The sequence below is a fragment of the Amblyraja radiata genome, chromosome 4, assembly GCF_010909765.2.
Source record: "Amblyraja radiata isolate CabotCenter1 chromosome 4, sAmbRad1.1.pri, whole genome shotgun sequence".
In the NCBI taxonomy this organism is placed as follows: Eukaryota; Metazoa; Chordata; class Chondrichthyes; order Rajiformes; family Rajidae; genus Amblyraja; species Amblyraja radiata.
In genome coordinates, this window is record NC_045959.1 from 67,519,908 (window position 1) to 67,537,027 (window position 17,120).

A 17,120-nucleotide genomic window follows, 5' to 3' on the forward strand; every position below is an offset into this window, starting at 1 on the left:
GGTCTTGTTCCCGACATTAGCGCGACAGCAGAATCGGCAGAAGACTTTGCGCGGGAGCAGGAGCTCCATGGTTGTCCTGCGGGGCGTAATGCCACCCGCAAGTCTAAACGAACCCATTGACTCAGATGAGTCCGGGGAAGAGGGATACCCTCCCTCAACGGAGAGCGTCTGAGGATGACTTCTCCCATATGGAGCAACTTATGGAGAAGTTGCTCCAACAATGATCTGCTCCAAGGGAGGGAGCAGTATCAGCACGGCCTACAGCAGTGCCGGTGCCGGGAGCCTCGCTTCCCGACATTAGCGCCGACAGCAAAATCGGCAGGAGACTTTGCGCGGGAGCAGGAGCTCCGTGGTTGACCTGCGGGACGTAATGCCACCCGCAAGTCTAAACGAACCCGTTGACTCAGATGAGTCTGGGGAAGAGGGATACCCTCCCTCAACGGAGAGCGTCAGAGGACGACTTCTCCCACATGGAGTAACATATGGAGAAGTTGCTCCAACAATGATCTGCTCCAAAGGAGGGAGCAGTATCAGCACGGCCTACAGCAGTGCCGGTGCCGGGAGCCTCGCACATGTGGAAGAAACCACTCTGAATCAGAGTACAAAGATTCTGGAGTAGTTCCTGAGGATTGGCGGGTAGCAAACGTAACCCCACTTTTTAAGAAGGGAGGGAGAGAGAAAACGGGGAATTACAGACCAGTTAGTCTAACATCGGTAGTGGGGAAACTGCTAGAGTCAGTTATTAAAGATGGGATAGCAGCACATTTGGAAAGTGGTGAAATCATTGGACAAAGTCAGCATGGATTTACAAAAGGTAAATCATGTCTGACGAATCTTATAGAATTTTTCGAGGATGTAACTAGTAGCGTGGATAGGGGAGAACCAGTGGATGTGGTGTATCTGGACTTCCAGAAGGCTTTCGACAAGGTCCCACATAAGAGATTAGTTTACAAACTTAAAGCACACGGCATTGGGGGTTCAGTATTGATGTGGATAGAGAACTGGCTGGCAAACAGGAAGCAAAGAGTAGGAGTAAACGGGTCCTTTTCACAATGGCAGGCAGTGACTAGTGGGGTACCGCAAGGCTCAGTGCTGGGACCCCAGCTATTTACAATATATATTAATGATCTGGATGAGGGAATTGAAGGCAATATCTCCAAGTTTGCGGATGACACTAAGCTGGGGGGCAGTGTTAGCTGTGAGGAGGATGCTAGGAGACTGCAAGGTGACTTGGATAGGCTGGGTGAGTGGGCAAATGTTTGGCAGATGCAGTATAATGTGGATAAATGTGAGGTTATCCATTTTGGTGGCAAAAACAGGAAAGCAGACTATTATCTAAATGGTGGCCGACTAGGAAAAGGGGAGATGCAGCGAGACCTGGGTGTCATGGTACACCAATCATTGAAAGTGGGCATGCAGGTGCAGCAGGCAGTGAAGAAAGCGAATGGTATGTTAGCTTTCATAGCAAAAGGATTTGAGTATAGGAGCAGGGAGGTTCTACTGCAGTTGTACAGGGTCTTGGTGAGACCACACCTGGAGTATTGCGTACAGTTTTGGTCTCCAAATCTGAGGAAGGACATTATTGCCATAGAGGGAGTGCAGAGAAGGTTCACCAGACTGATTCCTGGGATGTCAGGACTGTCTTATGAAGAAAGACTGGATAGACTTGGTTTATACTCTCTAGAATTTAGGAGATTGAGAGGGGATCTTATAGAAACTTACAAAATTCTTAAGGGGTTGGACAGGCTAGATGCAGGAAGATTGTTCCCGATGTTGGGGAAGTCCAGGACAAGGGGTCACAGCTTAAGGATAAGGGGGAAATCCTTTAAAACCGAGATGAGAAGAACTTTTTTCACACAGAGAGTGGTGAATCTCTGGAACTCCCTGCCACAGAGGGTAGTCGAGGCCAGTTCATTGGCTATATTTAAGAGGGAGTTAGATGTGGCCCTGGTGGCTAAGGGGATCAGAGGGTATGGAGAGAAGGCAGGTACGGGATACTGAGTTGGATGATCAGCCATGATCATATTGAATGGCGGTGCAGGCTCGAAGGGCCGAATGGCCTACTCCTGCACCTAATTTCTATGTTTCTATGTTTCTAAAGAAGAGGGGGGGGAAACCTTCCCAGGGACAAGCAGAAGAAAGGAAGTAAGTAAGTAAGTTTTACTTATATTGCACTGTTTAAGTCAACACCAAAATGCTTTACATAAAAGGAAGAATAAGCTTCCATACAAACAAACAGAAAATAAGTGCTTCTGCAATCATCCAGGTTCCACTGGGTGTTTCCCTGGATGGAATCTAGCTCTTGACAGCCTGGGTATTATGGAGAACCCGCAGGCAGCAGCACCTGTTTTCAGGGCTGCACAAATGTCTCCTGCTCTGAGGAGAGGAGCATTCATGGTCCATTTCAGTCTGACCAAAGCTAGAATCTCATTTAGGTCCACTGGAAGGGCCATGTCAGCACAGGTATCCTCAGGGGCCTGCGGCAGCACCTGTTTTCAGGGCTGCCTACGAACCTCACTCTCAGTGGAGGGGAGTGTGAATGACCAGTAGGTAACTGATCTCGAATTTAAAGTATGAACATACTGAAGCATGCATGTGGCCTCAAGAGCCAGCAGTTGGTAGAATATCCGCATAGGCGACAACACACCCCACACCTCCATAGGGTGTAAACGGTTCACTGAATCCGGTGGTAGCTTGAAAGCTGGGCACGGAAATACGATCAGAGTCGTCTTTCAAGGCAGACTCAAAATAATGGCCAGAATTGTCCTACAAGGCAGGCTCAGTATGATGAGGTTTTCAGACCAGACCCAAGCAGAGGTCGGGAGAAACATGGAATCCACACTCCTTACCAGTCCTACTCCCAATCAAGGAGAGAAAAGGAATCTGCATCAGGGGCCTTTGGGCTTACCACAAGACCACCGGTAGCCATGGAGGTAGGTGGGTCTGGGTTTACTGAAACAAGGGATTGTGGAGCAGTTACATGTTGGTAATTTACTCTTGTGTTCTTGTTCAAAATGACAATAACTTGAAATTTCAGAACTGGTTTTTAAAAAAACCAAAAAGAAAACATAATAACGCGATAATTTTACTGCACAACATACACAGGTTCCAAGCAGACTTGGGACTCGGACTGGAATTGTCTTCGAGGCAGGCCCAGTAATTTTGGGCAGGATTGCCATTCAGGACATGTGACAGATGGAGGATGTCACTTCATCCAGGTTTAACATTTGTGCAGTATAGACTTTTAGAAACAGTAATTTTGTTACGGTCTAACTACTGTTTTATAGGAGCTTCCTATAAAATGGTCACATGGCATGCATCGACCTCAAAGATGCATACTATTCGGTGTCTATTCACTAAGAACAGGAGATATTTGAAGTTTAACTGGATGGCATGGATCTGCCAAATGGGTTGACACAGCTCCTAGACTATTAACAAAACTACGGAAACCAATTCTGGGCCTACAAAGGTCTCAGAACCACATAGTAATGGCATATTTGGAGGAGATTTTCATTTTGGAGTCACCAAGAATTGGCAGAAGCATCAGTCAAAGCAAACCAAAACCCTGTTTGATAGAATTGGTTACCTCATCCATCCAGTTAAATCAAAATTGACACCTACAAGGGTAATTGATTACCTAGAATTTACTATCAAAAACAGTAAATATGTTGGTGACTTTGCCTAGGGGCAAACAACTATATTAATCAAGCCTGCTATGACCTGATAGTCAAATACTAGCCATCTATCAGGTAAACAGCGAGTGTAATTGGCAAATAGTAGCCGCATTTCCAGCAGTACGTACGGGCCTTTGCATTACCAGAATTACAGCGAGCAAAGGAACGAACACTCAGATTCCATGCAGGCAAAATTGGCAAAACTATGGATTGCCAGCAGAGGCCTTTGTTGAATAACTATGGTGGATAACGAACGTGAGAAAGCTCAAAGTAAATTTGCTTGAAAGCCATCAAGGGTTCTTCAGACCTATGCAAGCGGCTAAGGATGGGGAGACACCAACACAGTCTAAAGCTGTGGGGGCAGATGGAATGAGCAGGAGTCTGTAATTCCCCAACATATGGAATCAATTACCCAGAATTGTTGGGGGCACAATTTGGACTCAAGGGGTTCTGTAGCAATATGCAACCGGTGCTTGTTCAAATTCAGATTGATAACACCACTGCGGTGGCACATATCCACTAACAAGGGTGGTGTAAAATCTGTATCTTACGATAGATTGTCGAACCTCATTTGGCACTGGTGTATCAAGAGGAATATTTGGGAAATCTACGAGGTAGATATAACACGGTGACAGATGCTGGATCACGGATGTTTAATAACAACACAGAATGGATGTTGAATCAGGCAGTATTTAACAAAATAACTACACGATTTGGCATACCAGATTTGATCTATTTGCATCTAGACTAAACCATCAGTTACCCAGATATGTGTCCTGCAAGCAGGATCCAGGAACAAAAGGCAGTGGATGCTTTCTCCCTCAATTGGGGAGGATTGTTTATGCATGCTTTCCGCAAAATTGTCTCACAAACCGATGCTTGACCAAAATCAAGCAAGACTAAGCCACAGGCATATTGGTAGTGCCAGATTGGCCTACTCAAGCCTGGTCCCCAAAAATGTTGGGAACTATAGTCCAGCCAGTTATGGCTGTACCCAAGAGCAGGGACCTCCTAGTGAACACAGTTACAGGGAGTAATCATCCACTACTCGAACGTATTAACTTGTTGGTCTGCAGATTCTGGGGAGGCCATTTCAAGGCATAGGACTGTCCGAACAAATACAACACAGTTCGGATAACAGATGTCTTGGAGTTTCCTATCAACTCTGTACTATAACTAGAAACAAAGTTATAGTGCAATCAATTGTGCCAGAGGCGCACTTTCCTCCTATCTGATGCTGCAAGCAGGGCACAGGTCGATAGGAGCGCACCCCTTTACAACAAAATTCATGAAGAGAATTTACAATCTAATACCTCTAAGACCAAGGTACACGGACATGGGAAGTGAGCGTGGTACTAACCCTACTTTGACAGTGGGGACCGCCTATTACTAACCCTGAAGGTGGTATGCTGACAAAGAGTCCAGACACTGCAAAAGCTACGGTTGGACCACATGACCACCAATATGAACAACATAACATTCCTAATCAGGAACCTGATAAACAGAGCAGGCCAGGAATGCCAGGGATGGAGATCCAGTTCTTGGCATATCCAGAGGACCTACGGTTGTGTGTGTGGTAACATACTAACACCACTATCTGAGAGTTACGGAGAACCACAGAGGCTCAGAACAGACCAGAAGGTGTCAACACAAACCATCTCCAGATGGTCAAAGGGGGTAATGGCGGTAACAGAGTGAACGTTCATATGGTTAAATCTCACTCCACCAGGGCTGCAACTACGTCGGCAGCAAGAGCAATGGACGTGCCTCTTGACAACATCCTAGTGGCTGCAGGATGGACGAATGAAATAACGGTCCACCGGTTTTATAACAAACCTATTATAGCAATGTTACAAAATTTTGAGATTTTAAAAATCAAGTCTGTAATTTATCCCATCAGATAAAGCATAAAAATAAGTTTAATTTGACACCTAATTCACTTTCATATCTCAAGTATTTAAAAAGTTATGGCCATTTTCATACTCGGAAATGAGCATCTTGTTCCCTATTGATTTTCTATGGACATAACAAAAAAGTTGTGATCATGAACAGTCAAAAGCCCATAACTTTCTTAAAAATTAAGAGAACTGAATGAAATTTTCAGTTATCATAGATTGAAGCATTCTGAAACAAATATAAAATAATCTTACTTGGATGACCTGAAATTAAAGCATATAATTAGTTAGTTACCTAATTGTAGCTAATTTCAGACTTCAATTACTAGATCTAAACATCTATCCATTTCTTAATAAATGATTAACATTTTTAAATAGCCTAAATGTCCAAATAATATTCACAAATAATTCACAATAAAACATGATTTTTAAATCTCATTTACATTAATTTATAGGCCAAATGGAAGGAATTCAGTGTTCAATTGCTGTAAATAAATGCCCATTTAAATCAGCTTTCCAGTGGGTCCCTGTGGAACGCGCTGGTTTAGAACGTTCACATTGCGGTAGATTTGTGCCCCAAATGCCCAGAAAAATACTGCGCGATATAATGGGCCCAAAATGAGCTACTCGCAATATTAAACTTTGTATAACGGGATCTTTAGAAGCCCTTTTTAATGTAAAAATATACAACCTTCCTTCAGTTGTCTGCTTTATGAGACCCTGCGGTTGCTGGCGGTCGCGGGTTTAGAGATTGATTTTTAAACTACTATAACTATTATTCAAGGCCTTTAAACCTAATAATAGCTTTTGCGACGGGGTCTTCCAGCGATTTTTCGTTAATAATTAACTAGGCTGAACATCTTCGATTTGAACAGCCTAGAGAAAATCGCGTTTTAAACCCGCCCCCTCTAAACGGCGCCAAAATCGCGCACACCCGTAGCGGCAGATTTTCAAAGACGCTTCAGGTAGGCTTTGCAACATACCTACCTATTACCGGACTGGGGGTGTTTGCACGTACCATTTTAAGTTCTGTCCCATAGTTTACCCCCAAGGTTGGGAGGGGAAACTAGTTTTTAAAAACTTTTCTTTCATTTAAAGCATCAGTGTCCTTACTTAACTACGTAATGTCTGAATGCTTTAATGATTACACGCATCCATGGTCAATCCATTCAGTGTGTGACGCCTGGATTCGTAACCGGCGTAAAATCACAGAGCTTTGAAATCTTCACGTAGTCACTCACGTGACTCCAAAGTAAAATAGTAAGATTATACGAGAACTTACCAGTTTGAAGTTTGATCTTGATTTTATGAGGAATTACGATGAGCGATTACGTGCCCACCGCTCCCACCCTCATACTATCAAGGTCACGTGGAAGTTCTAGTTTCTTCAATCTTACTATTCTCAGGTCTTCTTTTTATCTGTGATTTAACACTGCTGCTTTGAAGATTGACGCGCACGCAGACGGACGGCCCTTCTTCTAATCGCTCATCGTAACTCCTCATAAAATCAAGATCAAACTTCAAACTGGTAAGTTCTCGTTTAATCGTACTATTATTGCGTGCAGTTTTGGACCCCTAATTTGCGGAAGGACTTTTGTGCTATTGAGGGAGTGCAGTGTAGGGTTTGGACACGCTAGAGGCAGGAAAGATGTTCCCGATGTTGGGAGTTCAGAACCAGGGGCCACTGTTTAAGAAAAGGGGTAGGCCATTTAGAATGGAGCTGAGGAAACACTTTTTCACACAGAGAGTTGTGAGTCTGTGGAATTCTCTGCCTCAGGGGGCGGTGGAGGCCGTTTCTCTGGATAATTTCAAGAAAGCACTAGATAGGGCTCTTAAAGATAGCAGAGTCAGTGGATATGGGGAGAAGGCAGGAACGGGGTACTGATTGGGATGATCGGCCATGATCATATTGAATGGTGGTGCTGGGTCGAATGGCCTACTCCTGCACCTATTGTCTATTGTGTATTCTTTTCTCCATTCTATTATATCTCCTTCTACGCCACACGGTCTTTTATAACCATATAACAATTACAGTACGGAAACAGGCCATCTCGGCCCTTCTAGTCCGTGCCGAACACTTACTCTCACCTAGTCCCATCTACCTGCACTCAGACCATAACCATCCATTCCTTTCCCGTCCATATACCTCTCCAATTTATTTTTAAATGATACAATCAAACCTGCTTCCACCACTTCCACAGGAAGTTCATTTCACACAGCTACCACTCTGAGTAAAGAAGTTCTCCCTCATCTTACCCCTGAACTTTTGTCCCTTAATTTTTCAAATCATGTCCCCTTGTTTGAATCTTCCCTACTCTCAATGGAAAACGCTTACCCACGTCAACTCTGTCTATCCCTCTCATTAATTTTAAAGACCTCTATCAAGTCCCCCCTTAACCTTCTGCGTTCCAAAGAATAAAGACCTAACTTGTTCAACCTTTCTTTGTAACTTAGGTGCTGAAACCCAGGCAACATTCTAGTAAATCTCCTCTGTACTCTCTCTGTTTTGTTGACATCTTTCCTATAATTTGGCGACCAGAATTATACACCATATTCTAGAATTGGCCTCACCAATGCTTTGTACAATTTTAACATTACATCCCAACTTCTATACTCAATGCTCTGATTTATAAAGGCCAGCACACCAAAAGTTTTCTTTACCACCCTATCTACATGAGATTCCACCTTCAGGGAACTATGCACAGTTATTCCTAGATCCCTCTGTTCTACTGCATTCCTCAATTCACAACCATTTACCATGTACGTCCTATTTTGATTTGTCCTACCAAGATGTAGCACCTCACACTTATCAGCATTAAACTCCATCTGCCATCTTTCAGCCTACTCTTCCGAATGGCCTAAATCTCTCTGTAGACTTTGAAAATCTACTTCATTATCCACAACACCACCTATCTTAGTATCATCTGCATACTTACTAAGCCAATTTACCACACCATCATCCAGATCATTGATGTATATGACAAACAACAGTGGACCAAACACAGATCCCTGAGGCACCCCACTAGTCACTGGCCTCCAACCTGACAAACAATTATCCATCATTACTCTCTGGTATCTCCCATTCAGCCACAGTTGAATCCATCTTGCTACTCCACTATTAATACCCAACAATTGAACCTTCCTAACCAACCTTCTATGTGGAACCTTGTCAAAGGTCTTACTGAAGTCCATATAGACAACATCCACTGCTTTACCCTCATCAATTTCCCTAGTAACCTCTTCAAAAAATTCAAGAAGATTAGTCAAACATGACCTTCCAGGCACAAATCCATGTTGACTGTTCCTAATCAGATCCTGTTTATCCAGATGATTATATATATTATCTTATGTCAGTACTTCCTCTTCTTTGATCCTCATGTCACATGTTTATGTCACATCTCACACCTTTTTTTATGGCATTTTATCGCACGTCTTTCGAATTCCAAATAATTTACATCCATTGGTTCCCCTTTATCTAACAAGTTTGACATAACCGAAAGGAGCTCTAATAAATTCTCAATCCAATTTTGCTCTGCCTAGTCTTATAATGATATTCTAAATAGCCTGTCACTATTTCCATAAGATTGGATGACAACATTTTTGCATTGACTGATGTTTGGTATCCAGCCTGAAGTTCCCAATGAACACCAAATAAAAAGAGAAAAAAACATTGAGAGCATGAAATGTTCAAGAAATGTATTTATTTCTTTAGTTAGAATGCAATGAGAATTAACATTAGAAAGGATGTCATAGAATTATAGGTGTAGGGAGGTTTACCTGCAAGGTACCAGTATTGTGTGGAGAGAGAGAAAAACCTTGGATCATTGTTCATAAAGCAGAGATGGTTGAAGAGACACCAATTGATTTTGTCAAAAACATTGAATACTTTTACATTATAAATAAAGAGAGACTATTGGCAAATGGCAAAGAAAAAAATAGAATATGAGATCAAAAAAGAAAAAGGAAGAGGGATTTTTTGTTGTTGTACTAGCTAGAAAGCCTGAGGAAGCAGGTCCTGTAATAAAATAAAATCTGATAAAAACTCGAGGGCATGACATTTGCACAACTTTGTGGAAAAGGCAATCAATAGGAAATCTTTGTGTTTTTCTTCAGAGAGCTGGTATAAGCTGAATGCTCAAATTGTCTCCTGTTCAGAATCATTACAATTTTATTTTGTATGGTCCTTTAAAATAATTGCAAGTAGCAGCATATGAACACTCAATAACATTATTGTGTCCATTATTTTAAAGATATGAAGATAAAGAAAGAAATCCCATTTGGATGCTCATTCACTAATATCTGCACATCATTTTGTTTCATAAAACTGCAGTTTTTAAAAGATACTTCGTAAAATCGGTAATAATGTTTCAAGAACCTTGCTGAGTTTTCAAAGTAGTGAATTATTGGAGATATGTTGTGACACTGAACTATTTAGTTGTGGGTTAACTGCTATTTTGGCTTGGCAAAGATTGCACTTTAAGTGTGTAGGTTAAGGTGATAAGCTTTACATAAAACATAATGATAAACAATTTTTTTGTGCCCCAGGCCTTCAAGACCTCCACCTAATATGAATGACACAATGTTCTCTCATTCAGTTATAACCTCAGGAAGCCCCGGCACTAACAAGAGGTAGGTCAATCAATTCTGTGGATTTTTAAAAGGTAAGATCAAAATAAAAGGTTAAAAAATGCAAATGCAAATTGAAGATGGACACAAAATGCTGGAGTTCAATATTGTTCAATTGTCTTCGTAATGAACATATCTGACTAATTCTATGTTTATTAAACAGAATTCAATGGAAAATGAAAATGCATTTACATCTGAAAGTCGCATTTTGATTATATTCTAAAATATTTGCTATCAATCAGCAGTTGCAATGGTCACTCGTCTTTTTAATGTTGAACTAATGGCTTTTGACAAACAACTACGACAATTCTGGGGTAGGAACTGTAAGATAATTACTGTCCTTGAACAGCAGAATTGCGCTAAATTTTCTAAGCTCTAAATTAACAAAAAATCTGTATTGATCACAAGTAGACAGCAGCTCCTATTTTGTATAAGATTTAAATAAATGCAAAGAAACTACTGGTGCCATTTGAGATTATAAATTAATAGGTATTACACAAGAACAAAATTATCATTTTACAAATTACAAAACATAAATTGAAGACTATGTTAAAATGAACAAAAACAATTTGATATGAGAATTTAGAGTTTGTAATCTCTCCTTTCCAGTTATGGAAGCTGTTAAACTCTTAATACTTTTTCTGCACTTTTGGCTGATTGGAAGACCTACACTTATTATTTTCTCTGCCATCGTATTTGCATTTCATTCTAAACCGGCATTGAGATGTAAAAACTCAGTGCAATTTAAATTAATTATTTTCTTTAGATACACGAGAACCAAATTGAATATATCTTTTGATAAATCTTAATATTAAATATTTGCACCTTTGCAACATGTCTTACTTTTTACAAACTGAAAAAATCAGCTGTTGTATCACCTAAACCATTTGGTCACCTCTTTTATCCAATTAGATTATTTTCTTAAATCCTTTCCTGTTTTTGCTTAAAGTAACTTGCACATTTTGCATTGAAGAAATCTTTCCCTTTAGTCCAAACATTCAAATTCTTAAACTAAATTCAAACTCAAAACTCAAATTTGAACTGTTTAATAACTTATTTAATAATTTCTGTTCACAGTTCTTCACATTCTGTTAATTCCAACGTCATCTTATGCACTGCACTTTCGTTTACTCGTTTTAAGTAAATGAAACTACAAATCACTTGGTCTAATGTAGTCAGAAATAACAGAAGCTGAATTCCAAACATTGCTTCACTGACCAGTACCTCATGTGACTAAATTGTTGACCGGTCAATTTATCACCCCAATTTCAGATTTAAAATCTTTTTCTTCATTTATATTCTGCTTCTTAACATCTTAGTATCTTCTTCTTAGGCAATTCCTCGGGATTAAAGATGGTGTGTTTCTATTTCAGTTTTGTGGGTTCTTAATGAGGCCATTGTGGGAACCAAAGACTTTTACGCAGATGTGGCAGTGGGTGGATTATTTATGAGATGATGTGCAGCTTGTTCTGAGCTTCTGTGTGATCCAATTACATGGAGTGATATTTTCAAAGCCATTCTTGAATGCTTCTTCTCCACTCTAAGCAGTCATAATCCAAAGGTTCCCGAGAGATAGTGGGCCCAACTTCCCACTCTTCAGCTATATGCTTCTCTGAATATTGCCTTGTAGACATCTCTGTCTTTCCTTTTGGCATTTGCAACTTCACCTGCCCAAGTAGCATGCTTAGGAACCTCTCCCTTAACACTTTTAACTCGTCATCGCCTTTTAACACACTGCGTACAGGCGACTTTGTTTTAGCGATCTTTCGGTCACATCCCCAGATACTGGTTTATTTTACTATCCAGGTGCGTTCTTAACAAGCCATCACAAGTACTGATCTATTACCCCTTCCTGCACTATTACACTCTCTATAAATGTTATCGATGCCAAATTTGTGATTTGATATGAAAACAAAACATGCTGCAGTGGTCAGCAAATCAGGGACACTTAGCAAACCAGTGTACTCTGTCTTTCTCTCCACACATGTGCTGAGTATTTCCAGTATTTTCAATTATTTTCGAGTCACTGGTTAATGAACATGCTAAGCCTGGTTGAATTAATAATTGAGTGTGTGGGGACCAAATGATGTTTCTCTCAAAGCTGAGACCTTGTGAATGGGATGAGGTGCATTCACAAGCCATTCTAGGACTTCTGCAAGAGTGCCATCCGATAGTCTCGCCCTCCCAATGAAGGATAGATAAGACATTGAGGAACACACAATTGCCATCCTTTGAAGCGCATGGACTTTTATAGATAAACTAGACCAAGTGCAGACCCGTTAGGTCTGTTTCCCCAACGCACCTGTTCCCTACCTATTGCCCCCATGGGAGGCGTGGTGCTCCAACTCAAGCCGTTCCCGAATGTAAGATTCCAGCACTCCCCTGCCTTCCTCAGCAGTGCTCTTTAAAATAATTCCAATTGCACTTGCCCTGCGCGTTGCAATAGCAATTCGCCCTTCCCCTGCTAGCTGAGCCATTGTGACGTCATTAGTTGAGGTTGGTTATTTTAAATACAAAGTCTTTTGATTTTTTAAAAACTTTAATCAGTCATAAGTAGAGAAATAAAGCATAAAATGTTCAGTGAAGGTGGTCTCAGCCTCGAGGGGAAAAATGTCATTGTTACCGTGTAGTGTTTTTGCGAAGATGTAAAGACAACCACAGATACACACACATATACACACACACACATATACACACGTACAAGATCAGACTTTTAATGTATTAGACCAATTCATCCTCAGTAACAATTAGTACGGGAGCACCTCAAGGCTGCGTGCTCAGCCCTCTGCTTTACTCACTCTATACCCATGACTGCGTAGCCGGTCATAGTGAGAACTCCATCATCAAGTTCGCTGACGACACCACTGTGGTTGGACGAATCACAGATGGGGACGAGTCAGATATAGAAGTGAGATCGACCGTCTGACCAAATGGTGCCAGCACAACAACCTGGCTCTCAACATCAGTAAGACCAAGGAACTGATTGTGGACTTTGGTAAGGGAAGGATGAGGACCCACAATCCTGTTCACATCAAAGGGACGATGGTGGAGAGGGTCAAAAACTTAAAATTACTGGGCGTGCATATTTCCGAAGATCTTTCCTGGACCCAGCAGACCGATGCAATTATAAAGAAGGCACATCAGCGACTACTTCCTGAGAGGATTACGGAGATTCGGCATGTCGAAGAGGACTCTCCTAAACCTCTACAGGTGCACGGTAGAGAGCATTCTGACTGGTTGCATCGTGGCCTGGTTCGGCAACTTGAACGTCCAAGAGCGAAAAAGACTCCAAAAAGTTGTGACCACTGCCCAGTCCATCACTGGCTTTGACCTCCCCACCATCGAAGGGATCTATCGTAGTCGCTGCCTCAAAAAGGCAGCCAAAATCATCAAGGACCCACACCATCCTGGCCACACACTCACCTCACCATTGCCATCAGGAAGAATGTACAAGAGCCTGATAACTGTAAAGTCCGGGTTCAGGAACAGCTACTTCTCCACAGCCATCAGGCTATTAAACACAACGAATAAGCTCTGAGCTCTGAACTGCAAAAGACTATATTATTATTTGTTATTTGCACTATATTTGTTTTTTATTTAACTTTTTCTTTTTTTCCCGTTATGTACAATGTTTACATATTCACATATTCTGTGGTGCTGCAGCAACTAAAAATGTCATTGTTCCATCCGGGACATATGACAATAAAACACTCTTGACTCTTGTAATGAGTCGAGAATAAATCGAGAGATAAAGCATAAAATGTTCAGTGAAGGTGCTCTCGGCATCGAGGGGAAAAATGTCAATCGGAATATGTAAAAATGTAATCTTTACCACGTAGTGTTTTTGCGAAGATGTAAAGACAACTGCATATAACATATACACAACTTTTAGTAAGTATATGAATGAATATGAATGAATATGATATATGATGATGTGCCACCCTTTTTTTAATTTAATCAGTCCTTTTAAGGAATAAATGTTTTGATTTTGGATATATTCAGTTTTCAATGGATGTTTTGCAGGAGGAATGATAGGACATATGTGTTCACTGTAGTTATGGAAGAAAGTAGTGAACAGACCATGACATCTACTTATGTGAATTTTGGCAGTGGCTGAATGAATTGGCCTGTTGTTCGATGAGCAGCTCATTGACAGATGCATCATTGAAGTCAACATAAAGACACAAAGCTAGGGTAGTTAGCACTAAGTACCCACTCAATAAACTAGAAAATGTTAGAGTTTATTCATTCAACTCCAAGTAAATTTTAACCGTATTTCCCGGCAATGAAGACGCACTTGGGTCGAAGACGCACCCTCAATTTAAGTAGCTACATTTTGAAAAAAGGATGGAGAGACAGGATCAAGGGTTCGGTTTAGTCCAGGGATCGGCAACATCGCCGGCGTGCCCCGGGACTGACTGCAGTTCCCAGACCCCTCGCGTCCCTGGGACTAGCTGTAATTCCCCGGTTGTCTGCGAGCCCGGGGACTGGCTGTAGCTCCCAGGTCTAGCTGCAGCGACCAGGTCGCCTGTCCCAGGACTGGTAGAGAGAGCGAGAGAGAGAGAGGGAGAGAGAGAGAGAGAGAGAGAGAGAGAGAGAGAATGAGCCCGGGACAGAGCAGCCATCCTTCCGCCCAGTAGCTACCCGCCAACCACCACCTTCACTGGCTGTGCCTGTGCCAAAGGACCGTGGTTGGCTGGCGGGCAAAAGGCGCTGCAGTGGCGGCCGGTTCCGCTGTCCGGTCCCGGCGGCCGCTCGCAGCCACCCGAGCTACCTCCCTCCCCGGCCACAATGCGGTGCCTTTGTGCCCGGAGTGCCGCGGCAGCGGTGAGTGAGTGATTTGCTGGCATGATCCCGGACCCCCTCCTTCTCAACGCTCCTGCCCTCCCGGCAACTTTACCCCTGTCGGCCCAGCCAATTTGTGCAGCCCAGGCCGTGCTGACCCGGGGCCAGACTCCCCATACACTGTGAATGGAACTCTCCACCCCCCCCCCCCCCCCCCAGCGGCAACGTCCTTTTACAGCTGCTTCACACTTTACAGCCGCTTCCCATCAGCTGCCAGCAATGAGGGATAGACTTGGCTATCCTTCAGAACAGCAAGATCGTTCTTCTTCTTCTTGCGTATGGCGTGCACAGCCTAAAGTTGTAGGACAACTTGTTCTATTTGATCTTATTTGATTGTGCACGCCAGGTGGATTGCATTCGTCGAAGGTTGCACACGTGAAGGTTGCAATCTCCCACCACAACATCGTTCTTGATGTTACTGTACTGAGGGATAGCCAAGTTTATCTTGTTTGGCTAACAACCTAACCTTCGGCCTCCATGATGCAGGTAAATTTTCATGCCTTATTTTTGGGTAGAAAACAGCGTCTTCATTGCGGGGAAATACGGGTATATATTAATTTTGAAGGACTGCTAAGAAACTTCTCTGGCACGGAAAATTAACCAGTAGAAGTATTAAAAAAAAAATCTCCCAATTGCTTTTCTCAAAGTTTCTTTTCAACATATATTTTGATTCTTTTTACTTTTATAATCCCACATTTCTCCCCTACATTTGTGTTATTGAATTAACTATTCTAAATTACACAGCCTGGTGTGTACTCTGCAGCTTGTCAGTAAGGATTCTTCAGTCCAGTAGGTTAAAGAAAAACACACTTTCATGCTTTGCTCTTGCAGGTTTTAGACCTCATGTGGATGACACGTGCTGAAGTGGATTATTCTTGCTCGAAATTGCCATGAACACGTGCAAGAAATCTTTACACTGTCGTAAACTTATGAATGGCTGTAGCCATGCATTCACACTGACCATTTGTATTTATTAAGAGCTTTGTACCTCGGATAGCATACGATTATTCAACAATGAATGTATAAAGTTCACCTAGACCCCTCCAGGGAAATAATCATGTGGTGATTATCAGAAAGCATTTTTAGTTTTTTTAAACCAATCTGTTCTCCCATTCATATTTCAAAACAGCAATAAGTTCTATTTCAAAGTGATGCAGATTGAGACTGATACAATTCTGAACCTTACATCATGGGTCAAGCATTTTGGTTGGTGCCATTCTTCCACAGAGTGGCACGTCACTGGAGTTTGCAAAGAGACAGCAGTGCAACAGGAGGAGCATGAAGCATATGCGCAGCATAAAGGGGCTGTCCCACTTGGGCGTCACACAGGTGGCGTGCGAGGATTTTGAGAACCCCAAAATCCTGGGGCGCTGCGCGCTACCGCGCTTCACTGCATATGCCACCATGCCTCACCATGCGTGCGTCGTGACATGTAAACTATGTCGCGTAAATGACACGCAAATGACTCCCAAGTGGGACAAGCCCTTAAGTTACTGCTTAAATAATCGATTTACCCACTCTAATTGCAGAAAAGTATAAATATCTTTCATTGTAGCAGTCGGGCACTCCTAATTGAATATTGCCAATAGAACTCTTGTAAGCAGTGAACATGTGCAGTTAGTCCCAGCAATAATTAATCACACTCTTCTCCATTCCATTAAAGCTACCTTACAATTTTGTTCAGTCCTATGTTGATTTACCACATTTATTTCTGATGTATCTTTAATGATTTTGCATAATGCATTTTAGGTTCTTTATTGGGTATTTTGTTTTTGCCATGTGCTTACATTTGTGTGCACTTTACAGTTTTGCTTTGACCCATTTCATCAGTATTGTTCTTTGTTCAGTGTTCTTATCTTGTTAATAGCTTCCCTGATGAGATCAATGAAGTAGAGCAGAACAAACAACTGGCTAGGGCTACTCCAGCTTTGCTGAGAGGCAAAGGGTGAGTATTAAGTAGAGTGTAGCGTATCTGGCATGAGCTAATAACAATGCAAAAAGAACATCATATATCATGCTAACAAATAACATAAATATATACCAGTACATACATTTGAGTATCTGAAAGTTGAATTTCAAG

At 41.9% G+C, this 17,120-nt stretch overlaps 1 protein-coding gene across 3 annotated transcripts in view; it reads left to right on the top strand.

The window, feature by feature from the left end:
* Nucleotides 1–17,120, top strand: part of dtna (dystrobrevin alpha) — a 182,359-nt gene that overhangs the window by 93,548 nt on the left and 71,691 nt on the right. For all 3 annotated transcript variants that reach the window (XM_033019687.1, XM_033019688.1, XM_033019689.1), the window contains exons 10-11: nucleotides 10,115–10,198; nucleotides 16,908–16,985. In XM_033019687.1, coding sequence (XP_032875578.1) covers nucleotides 10,115–10,198; nucleotides 16,908–16,985 — 162 coding nt within the window. The remainder of the gene's footprint in view (nucleotides 1–10,114; nucleotides 10,199–16,907; nucleotides 16,986–17,120) is intronic.